The sequence below is a fragment of the Thunnus maccoyii genome, chromosome 13 (genome assembly GCF_910596095.1).
Source record: "Thunnus maccoyii chromosome 13, fThuMac1.1, whole genome shotgun sequence".
NCBI classification, from domain to species: Eukaryota; Metazoa; Chordata; class Actinopteri; order Scombriformes; family Scombridae; genus Thunnus; species Thunnus maccoyii.
The window spans coordinates 8853346-8870669 of NC_056545.1; the positions used below are offsets into that span (position 1 = coordinate 8853346).

At 39.9% G+C, this 17324-nt stretch overlaps 1 protein-coding gene across 2 annotated transcripts in view; it reads right to left on the minus strand.

Moving 5' to 3' along the window:
* Positions 1-2848: 2848 nt before the first annotated feature.
* Positions 2849-17324, minus strand: part of dbn1 (drebrin 1) — a 130578-nt gene continuing 116102 nt past the window's right edge. Inside the window, exons 11-15 of one of the 2 annotated variants that reach the window (XM_042430393.1) lie at positions 14128-14256; positions 6960-7079; positions 4747-5231; positions 4561-4660; positions 2849-3791 (exon numbers count right to left, since the gene is read on the minus strand). In XM_042430393.1, the coding sequence (XP_042286327.1) occupies positions 3736-3791; positions 4561-4660; positions 4747-5231; positions 6960-7079; positions 14128-14256 (890 nt within the window). In that variant the 3' untranslated portion in view covers positions 2849-3735. The remainder of the gene's footprint in view (positions 3792-4560; positions 4661-4746; positions 5232-6959; positions 7080-14127; positions 14257-17324) is intronic. The other variant, XM_042430394.1, reaches the window with a different exon arrangement.

Here is a 17324-nt window from a genome sequence, read left to right on the forward strand (position 1 = left end):
TGTCGCCTCAAACCTTCTCTGTGAGCAATCATTTAATATGTCAGTGTAGCCAAATACACAGCAGGGCTGCTCTCATTAACCTGGACTTATGTTAATTTTGTCAGATGACGTCACAAGAAGGCTACAAAATATTATTCAATCAGCGCAGCAGTGCAGCAGCTTGGTAGAGTTTATGAGCTGTGATTAAATCACTTTTTCATTCTTGTTCCGTTGTCTGACAACGGAAACAGAAAAATATGTAAATGAGAACAAATATATAGTGAATTCAGCTGCATTAAAACACAGTATTTGTGATCACAGAAAGCAAGAAGACACTGAACAGAGGTTGGTTGAGGCCTTTTAGACTGTGCGATGACAACAATTGTGTAAGTTTGTTGCAGGACAGCTTTAATAAATCTTGATCACAGTTGGTGTCAGATATCAATTAGAGGCTGTCAGATTGTGAGATGAACGCTTGCTGAACCGTAGTGCGATGATGTAAATACTAAAGTAAATGAAAGTATGTAGCTCGAAATTCATCTGCAGCAAAGTCACACAAACTTTTGTTTCACCTCCATCGTTTTGGTTTTTATTTGTCATGGACATGTTAAGAGAACGAGTGTTTTTTTCTCCTAAACTTTACCCAAAACTTACAAAATGTCTCGCCGGCCAGTTTATTCTGTGTCATTTCATGCTGTATTCTGATTGGTTTGTTTGTAGATGTGGATCTTAACAGCAGTGACATTGTGAGAGTTTTGCTGCTAGACTTTCTTTGGTCGCCAAAACTCCAAGTTGGTCGTCGATGGACGAGACTCACGGTGAGATCTAGGACACCGTTCTGGATTGACGACCACAGATTTTACCGTGCTTGTCAACAAAAAGGCGTTTAAGTTAGACGGCATACGAATTCTTTTGCAAATCACCAAATAAACGATTACTGTGCAGCGCACATGATGAATGATGAGACAAAGTGGCAAAAATAAAATCAAGAGTTGCATATTTATTCACTAATTGAGCCTCATTTTTACAGAATTGAATCAAATTTAGTGTTTGTTTGATGCGAGCATGTCTTCTTCCTGCCCCCCCCCCCCCCCCCCCCCCGATCATTCAGGATCCAGAAGTATAAATCAAACCGGGTCCCCAAAAGCATATTTACACCAAGATCAGCTGCTCTGCGAATGAACGAACAAATGATCTGCAGATACTTTTGAGAAGCTGGACTCGTCCCTTCAGGCGAACACACACAGTATCCAGGTGCTCTACTCACACAGGTGTTATTATTACCTAGGAGTTTTTTTTATTTTCTAGAGGAATTTACAGCAAAAAAGACTAACACTGGTGTTTGCTAATATTCAAAAAGGTCCTGAAAATCAATTCTAGCACACTTTTTGACAGGTATTAAAAACACACACCTCCTGTCTCAGCCCGACCCCCAAACTCTCACTCCGGTTTCTCAGGGGAGTGCTGCAACTAAACATCACATCAATTTAAAAAAAAAAAAAAAATCAAAACAAAATACATGTGGTACTTTTTGCATTGGCACAGAACAAAAGCAGTCGGACAGCAGACGCGGGTCAGAGAGCTTTTTAAAAAAAAATCACTTTCGGTGTTTGTTTGAAGCTGCTCGGAGATGTCAGGAAGGTCGTGAAGCTCACTTTCAGATGTTTTCACACAAACGCTGTAAATTTTGTGTTTGCTGTTGAATCATCTGCACAGATGTTTGTATTTTAAATAATGTTATGAGGATTCTTTCTAAGTTTGCACATTTATTGTTTTAGACTTCGACTTCAGTATGTGTCAAGCTCCAAAAACACTGGATCTTATATTTCCTGCAGTACAGTAAAACTAAATTGTGTCTTTTGTTAAACTCTTCTTGTCTGTCCTTTTTCAAACTCCATACCTCCAATTCTCATTTTCTCAGCCACAGAAGATATTGTACCCTTGTTTTCACAGTGTAGCTCGACACTTTCCTTCCCCATGAGAAGAATTTCTAGGTTTCAGGTTTCTATAGTTTTCTGACTGTGTGTTGTACAGACTCTGTTAAGACCTCTCAGACTGTAAGTTTGAGATAAACGGCTCCCGTATCCAGGAGCAACAGTTGTTAGCAGCTAGCTGGAGAATGAATCAAGGTCATGGATGTATTAAGAGCCACTCAGACTTGCTGCCAATTTCCCCAAGTGACAAACAACAAACACCCTGAAAACAACCTCTGGATTGTCTGCTCTATGATTAAAATCTTATTTGACCCCATCAAATCAGCAGGGATGTGATAAATCCTGAACATCTGGTTCTCCGTGCAGATTAAAACAAAGACAAAAAAAAAAAAATCATATATGTCAGCATAGTGTAGCCTAAGTTTGCTTCCAGCTGTTCATCCCACCCTCCCTCTGTCATCCAGGGTCTAACATCTGCCCCTGTGCAGCCTCCTCTGAGTGGGACAGGATGTTAAAATTAAATTATTTTTAAGATTAGAAAAAGTAAGGCGTCCTGCCTCCCTCGCCTACCCGTCCCTGAACAGGAACTGTGTCCACCGCTGTCCAAAAATGCCCAGAATATGAATATGAACGGCCTGGTGAAAACTTCTCATAAGAATTATACAAAGAATTCATCTTTTTTTTTCTTCCTCTCTCTCTTTACTGTTCATCACCTTAAAAGCCAAACTCTCCTAAAAAACAGTTCATATTTGGAAAAATATCTACAGTATATTCATCTAGAGTTTTTTTTAAATTTTTTTATTTTTTAGCTTTTGTAAATGTGTCAAAAATGTGGGGCAAAAATGATGAATTGAATGGAGCCAGGAGGGAGGGCTGATGGAGAAGCTGCTGTTCATTCACAATAAAAACAAAGTGCACTGGAAAAAAAACCCAAGCAGATTTACAAGCCATTTAATCTTGAGTTCAGTCTTAAAATCATACAAAAGGAGTGAAAAGGGCTGAAAAAAGGAGCAACAATTTGACTTTTCATCTTGAGAATAGATTTCACTTCTTCAAGGATCAACCGCTAATGAAAGAAGTTCAGATACACCAGAATAAATACAGTATTTCACCTTTTTTTTTTTTTTTTTTTCTTTCTTCCCTTTTTTAAAGTGAGGACTAAATACAAGATTAACTGACTTGCAGAGGTGAATATTTTTGGATGTTTTGGGAGGAAGGCAGAAGGAGGGAAAGAGGTGAAAAAGAGGTAAGAAAAGAGACAGAGTGAAGATATACATGGCAGCTGTATTAGTTTTATAGGGTGTTATTAAAGCACTACAGACTATGTGTGTCGGCTGCCTGCCACACACTCAGCTTCATTGTCTCTAATATGCAGCAGTGCGCTACGTTAACGTGTAATAAATGATATCCACAAACAAAAGTACCCCGCTCCCAGCTATTACATCTGCATAGCAAAAAAAAAAAAAAAAAAAAAAAAAAAAAAAGAAAAGAGAGAAAAACAAATAAATAAAATAACAAACACACAGAAAAAAAATCTGAACTGAGCCTTCCAAACGTTCTTTAATGACAACTCAAACCGTCTTTTTTATTTTTTTCGGTGGCTACTGTTTTGTTTTCCTCTAAAAGATAATACAGAAGTAGTTTTGATGCAAGACTTGTTGTTGTTGTTGTTGTTGTTGTTATTATTATCATTATTATTATTATTATCATCACTTTTTTTTTTTGTTTGTTTGTGTTTTTGTTTTTTAGAAAAAAAATCTGTTTCTTCATGAAGCGCACTTCCTACTTCCTCTTGGTCCGGTGGTGGTGTCTGATTGGCCGGTTAGTCGTCGTCGTCGTCGACCACGGGGTCCGTGTCCCAGCACGTAATGTCAATCTCTGAACACAGACACACACAGACATGTTGGTTAAGTTCATTTATACTATAAAACACAACTGTGAACACGCGAGCAACAGTGGAAAAAAAGGGTCAGTGACGAGAAAAATGTGCACAATCACTTAATCCACAGATATGAACCATAGCAGACTGTAAGAAAATCCTCACGCTGACACTCTTTGGGCAAAAAGTAGGATGTGAGGAAGCAAACATTTTGAAAGAAAATATATAAATGAACAACCATCACCGCCAGATAAATCTCTCCGTAATTCACAGGAGTTTTTAATCTTGACATTCCCGTGCTAGCCGGATGAACGCACACTGAGCATGCTCACCAGTGACTTCACCGGCCTAGCGGCTAGCTAACTTTCCAGATGTTATCAGACTGAATGGATCAAATTTTGACAGGCAATGTTTTTTTGTTTTTTGTTTTTTTCCCCACAGTTTTATGACATTTTATAGTTCAAACCAACTTGAACATTTATTCTTGCTCATATGGTGAATGTAGAGAGATGCGCCGCACTAATTCCATTAGTACACGTCATTTTTAAATTGCAGTTAAGCTGCCGTCAATTAAACTTAACACACACACTATTAAAGCCTGCCAGGAAAGGGAGGGACTCTTAAATTAAAGCCAAATGGAAGCAACTTGAAATGATCAATAACAGTAAATGTCTGACATGACTGAGCTGAGTTTGTATAAACAGGAGAAATCAGTAATAAAAGCTAGTTTCTAATATAAATCAGCTTGATGATGATCAATTATCTCACCTGGTGGCTTGTTATAAAAGACCGGCGCAGGTTTAGCCGAGCACTCCTCTGATTGGCCGAATTCCTCCTCCTGTGATTGGCTGAAGTAGCCCTCACTCGCCTGAAGAACGAAGAAAGAAAGCAGCTGTTAACAAACATTAAACTTCCTGAACGGAGATCAGCTGCAGTAACGGTCGTCTGTCTGACCTGCGTTCCCTCTTTCAGCAGCGTCTCGCCGTTGGTCATCAGCAGCTGTCCGTCCTCCAGCTCCTGCCCCTCGCTGGACGCGTGCTGCAGTGCATGCTGGTAGCTGAGGGTCATCTGGTCAGGGCCCGTCACATCCACCAGACTGGAGGGGTCGTCCTCGGTGCCGGCGCCCGAGCACAGCGTCCCGTCCATCATGTCATCGAAGCTGAGGAGGGGCTGAGGCCGGCTGGCGGCGCCGGCGGAGCTGGGCGGGACGCTGTCACCCATCAGGTCCACCAGATCGGAGGACTGGGAGGTCTGGGAGGGGTTGGTGGGGTCGTTGGGAGCACCGGAGCTGCTGTCCCACAGGTTGACCAGGCTGTCTGTCCCGGACTCCCACACAGAGAAGCCTGCGGAGTCTCGGGCCTGCGGGGCGACGCTCTGCACGGGCTTGGTGGGTGTCGACTCCTGAACCGGCGGATTCTGCTCCTGCTTTGGCGCCGAATCTAAAGAAAGAAAAAAAACAATTTTATAATGATTTAACAATAATTCCCAACATTTTGTCTTCAGTCTGTCAGCAGCTGATCAGCTGATTTGCGGTCAGAAGATGTGCAGACGTTAACGAGAACATCTGGTTGACGGTTTGTTTATCAACAAACATGTTTATCATATATATCAACATGTAGCTCGGACCTGCTTTACATTAAAATAAAAGTCATTTAAATACCTTTGAAACAACACTTGTATGTGATCTCGATGTCTAAAAAACTAAATGTAGGTTTAACCTTCACGGCTGTTTCTTTTTTTACCAAATCAGTGCTTACTGTACTTTGTTGTCGTGTTTACAGGTAAACAAATAATGTGATTTAATATTAGTATTAGTGGTCTCAATCCCACTTCCCAGTTTCTCAATCCAGTCAATCCTCAGTAAATTAACAGCAGGCTGAACAGTTTCACTGCAAGTTTCACTCAAAAACATTCAAAACAGTAAAACAAATACAAAGTCGTAGTAGTAGTAATAATAATATAATAATAATCATAATCATAATAATAAAAAAATAAAATAAAAAACAAAATCATACATAGGAGGAGGAAAAACTAACAGGATATATTAACATATAATATCAGTCAATGTCTTAGGTTGTTTGGGTCTTTGTTGCTTTTTTATTTGGCAGTTTAACTAAAGTTGTAATTTAGTTCAATATCATCTATAAACAGAGTAAAGATCAGTTTTCATTTCATTTTACAAATATGGAATTTGCAAAAAAAAAAGATAAATAGTTGAATTAAAAAGCTAACATTCTTGTCCATTGAGTCTGTAAAGTGTGTGCTGAGACGTTACGACTGTCAGAATAAAAGTTACTCTTTAAAAGATGTTTTGCTTCTGTTCAATGGTGCAGATTAGTGAAAATTCACCAAACTCAACTCAAAAGCTTTTTAATATACATGAGCAGATATTTCTATCATTCACGTACTTGTATATAAATTCAATCACAGCTGCAACTAGCAATTATTTTTATTATTGTTTAATCTGCAGATTATTTTCTAGATTAATTGTTTTAAAGGTTTTCTTCTAGTTCCTTCAGTTTGAGCTTCACTGTGCAGAGTTTGTTTTCACTTTCATTTACTGAAGGTGGAAAGTTTCTCTGAGCTCACTGGGGCGGGTTTACAAGTATGATTTGTGACATCATCGCATCCAGTTTGGAAACCAGTCGTGGTCCAGTATGAAACTTGCACGAGTGTGATGTGGAAACTCGACGCCTCCAGAGCACAAACACTGAGACTTTACAGTGAAGGAGGAGACATCTGGTGTCCAGCAGGAAAACTTCAGGAATCAACAGTATTTGTTTTATCAGAGATTTATAGATTTTTAATGAGGGAGAAGGAGGAAATGTCATTTTAAGGATTTTAAAGTGGTAATTATACTTTTAATTTGTGGAAAAACCATATCAGACATACATTATTGTTCCAATCAGAATATTTTTATATGTCTTAATACATGTCTGGAATCTTAGATCCTAAAGTGATGCCTTCGATTTGTTTGTTTTGTCCAACAAACAGTCAAGAATCTTAAGATACTGAAATGACTGTTTATATATGTCAAAGTAAAACAGCAAAACATCACATTTAAGAAGCTGGAATAAGAAAATGTTTTGGATTTCTGCTTGAAAAAAGTCTAAACTGATGATTAGAGAACCAGTTTAAAACATGATTTTTTAAATTTCCACTCTTACCCCACTCGTCTCTGCATTCGTCTTCCTCCCTGTTAAGGTCCTCTTTGATGGGCGTGGTGACTATTTTAGGAATGGGTGACACGGCGGCCATGTTGCGCTCTGTGCTCTCTTCGTCGTCCCCTACAGGGACAGAATGTAGAGCAAAAAGTCTTCACAAAACAACAAAATCACACTTATGAACCAGACGTGTTGAACTAACACAGAATCTGCTGCTTTCAAAACATGAAAGACGACACAGATGCGTCAGACTCTCAGGAATTAACTTTATTATGATGCCTCCTTCAGGGTTTATCCTACTTGATTCAAATGATGCTAATAAGAAGTTTCCAATGTTGTGAAACTGTTTTATTTCTAACCTCCACAGTCCTGCGTTACTTCAACACAGTCAACAGTGCACAAAATCACAGCAATCACATCACTTCTGCAATCACACAACCAGCAAACACAGAGATGCCGTCAACAAGCCTGATTCCAGACGTCTGGACCTCCGCCCACATCGCAAATATTACCGAGCAATTCAGATGTCTGATGCTGATGACAGCCAGTCTGACTCTCTGTTGATGGGACTAAAGTTGTTGACATTACCAAGCTGTGTAAGACCGACTCTTGTATTCTGATGGAAGTTTAAATCTGCAGTTGATGAAACACTGAATGAAAGAGACAAAACTCCTTTATCAGCTAAAGTCAAATTACCGTTTACGCTCTCTATAGTGTTTGAGGATCAATCATGGTGCTGAAATCAGTCTGTCTGTCCACCACTTTGGTCAAGACTGGAATATCTCGACAACTATTGGATGGATTGCTATTAAATTTTGGACAGACGTTCATAGTTTTCAGACGATGAATCCTACAGAATTTGGTGATCCACTGACTTTTCATCTAGCGCCACCATGAGGTCGAAATTTCATTTTTTTTAGTGAAACGTCTCAACAACTTTGTCATTAAATTTGGTACAAATATCCACGGTGCTCAGAGGATGAATCCTAATGACTTTGGAGACCTTTTAACTTTAGTGCCATCTTCAGGTCCAGATTTTAATTTGTCCAACACTTTTTGATTTAAGTATCTGCAAAACTAACGACGTCCCCATCGGCATGCTAAAACACCGATCAAAGATGGTAAACATAGTAAACCTGCTAAACAGCATGTTAGCATTGTCATTGTGAGCATGTTTACGGTAGCATGCAGACGTTAGCATTCAGTAAAGCCTCACAGAGCTGTTAGCATCGCTGCAGATTCTTATTGTCTTATTGCCACATTCGGACGCTACTTCCTACATAACAGACACTCAATAGTGAGCAGTAAATTGAGATTTCGAACGCTTAATTGTCATGGTTGTTTTGTGGGATTGTTACCAGAACATACATGCTTTGGATACTACTTTTTTTTTTGATTCTATTGTGGAATTATTGAAGGCTTTGAATGTAGATAAATTTACACTCAGAATCCAGACATTCAAATAAAATGGTGCGTAAATAAAATGCACTATATAAATGTGTAAAACCTTTAACCTGTAACCTGCTATATAGCCAGTGTAATATGGTTTCATGTGCAATACTGACAGTGTTATTTAACTAATATCTAATCTAACTAATATCTAACTAATTTATGCACATCTGGTACAATAGTGTATTTTGTCCGTCTGGTGAATTGTACATATCGATGGCCGAAGAGCAAAACCTCCTATCTGAAAAATGCACTTTTTTGAGAAAACTTGTTTAAAAAGAACTGTTGTTGAAATGTGCTATACAAATAAACTTGCCTTGCCTTATTACAGTATTGTTAACACATAATATAGTAATATAGTCCAAACACAGGGTATTATATATTGGGTATCCCTAACAAATAGCATTCTGCAAGAAAACAAGTTTTTTTTTTTTTAGTTTTCTCAAAAAAGTGCATTTTTCAGATAGGAGGTTTTGCTCTTCAGCCATCGATATGGAGATTATGTACCTATATTGTGTGTTCTTCTATATGCAGTTGTAAGCAACACTTGAGCCCAAGACAAATTTCTCCTTGGGAACAATAAAGTATCTTATCAGGGAGTGATTTCAGACGCAGCCCAAGTCTTGGATTTGCTGCATCGTCTTGCTTTGTTGTGACATTTGATTGAATAGCGTCTCCTGCTTTTGGTGTACGCCTTGATAACGCCTGTTGCTTTTCTAGAGTTGGACTCTTGTAAATATTGTATTATATTCCAACAATCATAGGGCATCCCAGGCAAGTCATAACCACAACCAATCACAATCATTGTACTGCAACAAGTCATGAAACAGTCATCAATTATCCACTGAACATTCATTGTTATGCCATCAATGTATACGACAGATCGCGGTTGAGTCACAGCCACAATCCAGGAGTTTAACTCTTTATGACAAACATCAACACAGTTACAGTCAAAAGTATCACTTCTACAAATGAAAACGTGACTTTCTCTCTCAGATGTTCAATGATTTCATGCTTCTTGTTGACGTCCTGTTCGGAAACCAGAACAAGACTTCTCAGAGAACACAAGGACAGTAAAGAACAGACGATGAGATGTGTGACCCCCGTTAGAAAGACAAATCACATCCAGCTCAGCAGGGTCTTGCATGGACGGCTTCTCCAATTCACCTGGTGATCAAAAAACCTCTCAGGGTCACATGACCTTATTTAGAAGAGAAGGACATCTCAGAATTTATTTAGTTTAATGTCATAGAAAGAAAAACTGACTGATTAATTGCTGTTAATATAAACCAGTTTAGAAAACTGTGAATACCCAGCAAACATTGATCGGATAGTGACGTGAAACTATCAAGAACTTCTTCTACAAGTCCAGTGGCAAAAACCATCAAACGCTATGATGAAACCGGCTCTCATGAGGATTGCCAGGAAAGGAAGACCCAGAGTTACCTGAGGACAGTGTTGTAGACTTTCAGGACTCGTGACTCGACTCCGACTCGAGCATTGACTGCATTTGGACTCGGAAGTTTAAGACGAGAACTCCGGACTTGTTAATTGATAAAGAGGTAATATAGGCTATATCCGTTTTTTTTGCTCGTCAAATTTTCCGCACACAGCTGCACTACGGTTCACGTCACGCAAACAGCAGCAGCAGGTATGGAAGTTCTTTAGCGTGTGTGAAGAAGACACAAAGCTCGCAATTTGTAATACCTTTAAGTCCAACAATAAAAAATAAAAAAACCTTATTTAGTTCTTATAAAGAAAATAAGAATCACCAAAAATCAAAATCAGTGGTTCAGACTTTTAAAAAATTGGGCCAAAATTGGGCAAAAAAAATTGCAATCGGTGTGCCGTTAATATGAAATCACAGCTGTGTCATTTATGTTTAATGTAGACCTGGACCGTGCCGGAGGGGAGCACTGGAGCCCATCTTGGACTCTTCTTTGGTGACTCGGACTCGAGCACTGGGGACTCGAGACTCGACTCGGACACGAGACTTAGTGACTCGACTACAACAGAGTAACAAGCCTCAGAAATCGCCAGCTAACTTTTGGCTGGTACTGTATCTTTATTATATATAATTTGTTCTTGACGCAGCTGTAACACCCGCGGAGGACGTCCAGCTGACTGCCAGGTAACTTTAATCTTTAGTTTTTTAAACCATCACAGGACATCTTGAAGGGACAGTGGTCGTACAACGTCTCAATGTTTGCTGGGTACCTTTTCATACTGAAAGGAGGGAATTAATTAAGAGTCTTTGTTGTGAACCGTCACAAGGAATTGGCTCTTCGTCCACCCAGCGTAATATCTGCCATTACATCATCTACACACATGCAATAACACAATACAGATCATAAAGGTGCACGATTCTGCCCATTAACTACATTATTGCCGACCATTTCTCAAAACATACGTTATGTTTTTAAAGGGTTGATTCACTAAAATTGTAAAAAAACCAAACAAAAAATACCTTAGATACCTGTAGTTAATGGGCTAAAACACACAAAATCAACATTATAGTCTTTAAACAGACTATGACGACTAAGAACCATTTCAAAAGATCCACATTCAGTCCAACACAGGCCAACAAACGGCGGTGGCGATTGGAGGACGGCTCAATGACGTCACACATTAACACTCACAGGTCGGTCAGTCAGTCAGGATTAGAAGCAGCAGGAGGAGCGTGGTTGTGTGTTTGTGTGCGTGTGTGCAGGGAGGTGATGCAGTCCAGGATCAGGAGCATGAGATTGAGAATGGGAAGAGGAGGGAGGTGATAGAAAACCAGTTAAAGTTGAGGCTCTTTTGAGACAATTAAACCATTAAACATCAGAGCGAAACAGAAACATTCACAAAACCATGAAATATATTGAACATCAGCAGCCTGACTGGACGACGTCTAAAGGATGAAGACTGAAGGGACGACAACATCTATCACACAAACAGACAAACAGCTTTATGGTTTACAGCCATAAAGTTAGTTTCACTGCTAAGTTGAGTTAGTGAAACGCTGGCATGAGTGTTAGTCTGATCGCTTATTGGTTAGTAATAAGGTTGCAAAAAGGAAGGTGAGCGATGAGAGAGGTTCAATGACAAAAAGCTGCAGGTTCAAGGCTCAAAATGGGTAGAAGACGTTGTTTTAAATATCTTTAATAGAACATTGTGCAGAAACTGTGAGCAACCATGCTGAAAATACCTGCAAAAGTCCTTGTGTTTAGCTTTAGTAGCCTTTTCTGATTTAAGATTTAAAGGATATGTCTGGAGATTTTCTACATTTTTCTTATCGTCAGCAAATCTCATGTTTGGATCCAAACCAACAATGAACTGATCTACTAACAAGTATTGTGTATGTGTATCTAAAGCCTGATATATCTTATTCCTCTGTGCTGTAGACCTCTGTCGTTGTCCAAAAACTATTGGAAACACGTTAGAGAGCCGCACCGCTGCACTGGGCGACATGTTCCTTCATTATGAAGTTTGCGCTCACTGTTCAGTAATGGCGACTGAAAACTGTTATTAGTCTTCGGAACCGTTTCTAAACAAACTAACATGACCGTAATCTTCATAATGAAGGAACATGTCACCCATTGCAACGGTGCGGCTCAGTGACGTGTTTTTAAGAGTTTTTGGAGGACAACGGAGGTTTACGGCACAGAGGAATAAGATATATCAGGCAAGTGTTTCGAGTGTTTGATTAAACTGTAAGCTAATGCTAAATTCTACAACTGTTACTGAACTAGAAATTGATAGATGCTGAAATATCTTCGTTCAAAGGATAAAGCTGCAGTTTCTTTTCTATTCTATATTTTTCTTTTTGTCAACAAATCCTGCGTAATGTCCAAAACCAACCATCTATCAGTCTGCGTCTAAGTACTTTCTGACTTTCCTTCCTTCTCTGTTCCTATTGAAGACATAAATCTATAAAAATAGCTCACAAATATATAGTTTCATTTTTTTTTTTAAATGCTCAGTAATTTTCTAAAACAGCTGGTGACTTTAGTTTTTAGCAACCATTACTCAAGAGGAGAGGGGGACTATTTTCAGTGGCGGATGAATCCACGTTTGTTGCTTTCATGAGTATTTCTGGCAGCAGGATGCAGGATCGAGTCATTGTTGGTTTTGGTCTTTTCATGGTATTTGTTGACTATAAGAAAAATACAGTAAATCACTTCAAATATGAGAATCGGCTACTTTTAAATGGTGGAATGAAGACGTGAGGGGAGATAAAAGTTGTCGTCAGCGTCGGGGGGGAAACGGATTGAGGGTTGGTGGGGGTGAATTCGGTGGGAGGTGGTGAGGTGTTTTGAGGGTTGGTGAAAGTGTGTGTGTGTGGATTACGAAAATGAACGGATAAAAACTGAGATGATGAAAATGCATGTGGACTGATGAAAACAGCCGTATCATCTCTTCTTCACTGGCTTTTTCAGAATTCCTGCTGATATTTTTGTTTTTTTTTGCAAATTCAAAGTAGAAATTTTACAGACTCTTTGTGGAGTATCTGGAGGTTTGAGAGAGTGCGTTCACATTCACACTAGTATCCCAATATGATCAGACTTTTGGAGTTTGCTGGTCCTGTGTTTGTGCATGTAAACATCATATCCCTTTTCAACTTGGTTTCTGAGAAAATCATGTCAAAAAACTACAGTACCCATGAGCCTCGGCTGCTATTGTTACAGAAAGAAGAAGCTCGTCAGAATGAAGTGAATTAGAGCTGACTTTGTCATGTCAGTTGTAAACTGACCCGCCGTTAGCGTCGCATGTGACAGAATTTTAAGCTCTGTGATTGGATGTTTCTTTGTGTTGTAGTTAAAGGGGACATATTCTGCACATTTCCAGGTCTATATTTATAATCTGGGGCTCTACTGGAATATTTTTGCATGATTTACAGTTAAAAAAAAAACCTCCTTAATTATCTTATACTGGTCCTTTATGCAGCCCCTCAGTTCAGCCTCTGTCTGAAACAGGCCGTTTTAGCTCCTGTCTCTTTAAGGCCCCGCCCCCCGATGAGCCCACTTTGTTCTGATTGGTCAGCTCCGGGAAGCTAGTAGCAGAATTTCACTTCTTTTTTTCTCCTTCTTTACTCCAAATGTCAACTTCTCAAATCCATCTGTACATGATTGTGCCTGTGATCTGAAATTTGCGAGTGGACAAACTTCACGCTTAACATCCGACATCATAACAGTATAAAAATGACGGGAAAAATCACAAAAAGCAGAATATGTCTCCTTTAACTTCTACCCTGAAGTTATTATGTACAGTGTTTTTGTTTTTTAATCAAAGATCCGGATATTTTCTAACACAGTTGTTCATCTTTGTACTGATGATTCAACCAGCAGAGTTTCATGTTGATCCAAGCTGTAGAAAAGTCACGTAACATTGTATATCAGAAAAATTAATGTGATTTTTACTTCCTGAACCAAAAACGCCCGAAATATCTCCTCACCCTTTACAACTCTATTAGTGCAGGGAAGTTTGGTGGCGTCATGTAATTCCCAGTAAAGATTGACCCAACTTTCACCTAACTAGTAGAATAATAAGACTGAAAACTGGGATACTGGTGCAAAATGTGAACGTCCTCATTCACATGCATTTTCACCCTTATTTCCTGCCTCCATATTTGTGGAGAGGATCTGATGTCTGTGGAAAGATGTGCGACCCAGCAGCTGGCGTCCTCCTCTTTCTTTCTTTCTTTCTTCTTCTGCTGTTATCGGTTATGTGCTGTACCTACCGGCTGCAGCGGTGGGCTGCGTCCGTGCGTGTGGCGCGGTGCGGAGGGGCGACACGCCCCGGGGCAGGGGAGTCGAACTGGGGCTGCTGGGACTGTGCTGCTGCCTCAAGAACGGGCTGTCCAAGCGACCTGGTTGGTCGGGGCGACACACAGCCACACACACCCGAACACGAAGATCAAACACATACGACACATGACAAGGACACGAAGCGACGCACCAGGACAGAGAGATGGTGGGGGGGAGAAAGATGGACGAGACGAGACAGACGTGAAACAGGAGAGGAAGGGAGAGCAGAAGGAAGGCAGGAGAAGTCAGAGTCAACACAGAAGAAATTTTGTGAGAAGCAGAGAGGATTGTGGGAAAGCCAGAGAGTCCATCCATGAAGAAGAAAGAGACACGAGAAGAGGTGGCAGAGGAAAAAAAAAGAAAGAAGTCGTTCCACAAAACGCAACAAAATGGAGAAATTAAACAAGACAAATAACGGTGGAGTGAGTGAATAAATAAACAAATGAATTCAGAGAGAAGGAATGATGGTGAACAAAAATGTGGGGTCCGATGAGTGCAGAGGTGGAAGAAGATAAAAACCCCGCAAGGAAAAAGAAAAATGACAGAAAGAAAAAGAGAAAGAGAGAGAGAGAGAGAGAGAGAGAAAAACAAAAGTGGTTAGTGTGGCTCGAACACACTGACTGTAGACAGCATGCAGTTAGGCAGAAATGAAACGCTGATGGAGTTTTGATGGACTTTTTTTTTTTTTTTTAATCCTCAGGTGTCTTCTGTAACTCCTGTTTCTGTTGCTTTGAACCAGAGAAATCATGTTTCTGAATAATAAATCCCCCAAAAGACAAAACAGAACTGTGAGTCCTTTTGTGTTCAGAGCCTCGAAAAACATAATAAATGTTGGTGGGTTTGGATCATCTCTACTGTTTTTTGTCAGATATAGAACAATGAAGTCCTGCATTAACGTCCATCATTGTCCCTGGTGTTTTCATACTACTTTCAAATACTATGTTGCTATAATGAAAGCATAAAATGCCCCAAAAATAAAGAGTACAAAACCCCAAAATAACCCGCAAAAAAGATGGAACTGATGGGACTTTTTTCAGCCCTGAGTTCTGTCTGCAGACCTTCATCTCAGGCTCAACAACCTCCACCAACGAGACGGTTAGCGGGCAGATGGAAAGCCGGTAAGACGACAAAATACAATCTAGGAAGTCCGCACAGAGTGACAAACCCACAAGTCTGAAGGTTTATTTGACACCGAGTAGACTGTGGAAAGTTTTCTACTGCTGCAGTTATTTTATTGTAGACCATAGAACAGCGTTCATGTTACACAGTAATCTATCAGGAATGTGCACTTGCATATATCTGATTTTCCAGTGCAGCACTTTGCCAGATGACCTCACACTGTGTTGCATAAATTTGTGGGTAAACCTGAATTTGTTCTTTTGGGCTGCTTTTTGTCATGCAGGATTTAAGTGGATTCAAATCCCACTTTAGAGCAGCCTTTATGTAGCCTGAGAGGCCAAATCCAGGGCAAAAAGTCCCTTTAAAGCCCTCTCTGCTGCTTGTAAAGCTTGTTGAGCGCATGGTGATACTTACAGATGAGTGTATGTGTGCGCAAAATGAGTGTATCAATATTTCTCTCTCTCTTGGATTTTCTGGATTTTGGCAGCTGAACAGTCAGACGATAGCGTTCAGAGGGATTTTAGTGAATAAATCAAACTGAAACTGTAAAACTGGGGCATGTAAAATATAGAATTTTGTAAAGTGAGGAGGACCTGATCCACCCATCCCCAGTGGAAATCACATCCTCGCCTCTCGGAGTATGAATTTCAGTTTGAAGCATGACGAACATTAACGCTGCACACAAGCAACATACAACAATGTAAACATCCCTGCAACTATTAGAGAACTGGACACATATAGTTCATTTAGAGCTCATTTAAAGAAATGGTTAATTAGTCCTCAGCTCTGTCAGCACTAAGACGTAGTGGCACCTTGCTGTCTACTGTCACCTGTCGCTATCTTGCCAGTCTGGCTTCATGTACCTGTCTGCATGTCTTATTGTGGTTTTGCTTTTATTGTGTCAGACTAATTTATGTATTTTACATACTGTGCATGCTTTTTGCATCTTTGCATGTTCTAGTGTTAGTGTCTAACAATGCAGCTCAATGTGGTCTTTAGGGCTGTAGTCAACCAAAGAAAATCTTGGTCGACTAAAATCATACATAATAACGGGACAGAGTGCACATTAAACTCGGCAGCCACACATTTCTCTGTTCTGTATTTCTCTGTTTAGCATCTTCAGGTTATGCTAACCCATTGTTGCTAACTTTGGAGCATTTTGGAACATTTATTAACTGACACACTGTAGTCTGTACTGTACATTTACTGCCAGACTGACAACTTACTACTAACCTTTTCATCTGCCCCGCTCGCATCCACCGTCACTTCTCTGCCCCTCGCTCTTCCCCGCTCGCTACGCAAACATACTCCTTAACGGAGCCACGCGACCAGTGGTTTCCCAGGCAACGACACAGACGTTGACTCACGTACCGGAACAGCGCTGCTCAGAGACTCCCAAACGCTGTCGATTTCCGAATAAATGGATATTCATTCGGATATCAAATAATAAAAAATATTTTTTTTGGTCTGGTGGGGGTTCTTGTTGTGATAATTATAGGAGAAACACAGATTCAGTAACCGTTGGGTACGTTCAGTAAACGTTCAGTAACCGTTCAGTAAACGTTGAGTACAGTTAGACCCAGCAGTCTCCGTTAGGTTGGGCGAGTTCAAAGTTGTGAAAACAAGGGGGGTGTTTTGAATACACCCCCCTTGTTTTCACAGGTAATTTGTTAGTCTGTCCCTCCCGCCGCAGGAAATAATGGATTAATCCTGGAAAGCTGTTGATGTCGCACTTTTCTCCTTATGAAAATAACACGGAGATTATTCGACCAATGAGAATTTAGTCGGACGAGAGCATATCGACCAACTAATCGACCAGTCGACCAGCAGACTACAGCCCTAGAGGTCTTCTTCAATCTACTTTTCTATTAACATTAATATCTTCTTCTTGTATCATGAGTCTCTGTATTGCATGTTTTAAGGATGTCCTGAGTGATGTTTTTTATTAATATTATATATGTTCTTTTTTCTTCATTTTATTAATTGTTCCGCATGCTTATAAATGACCTCA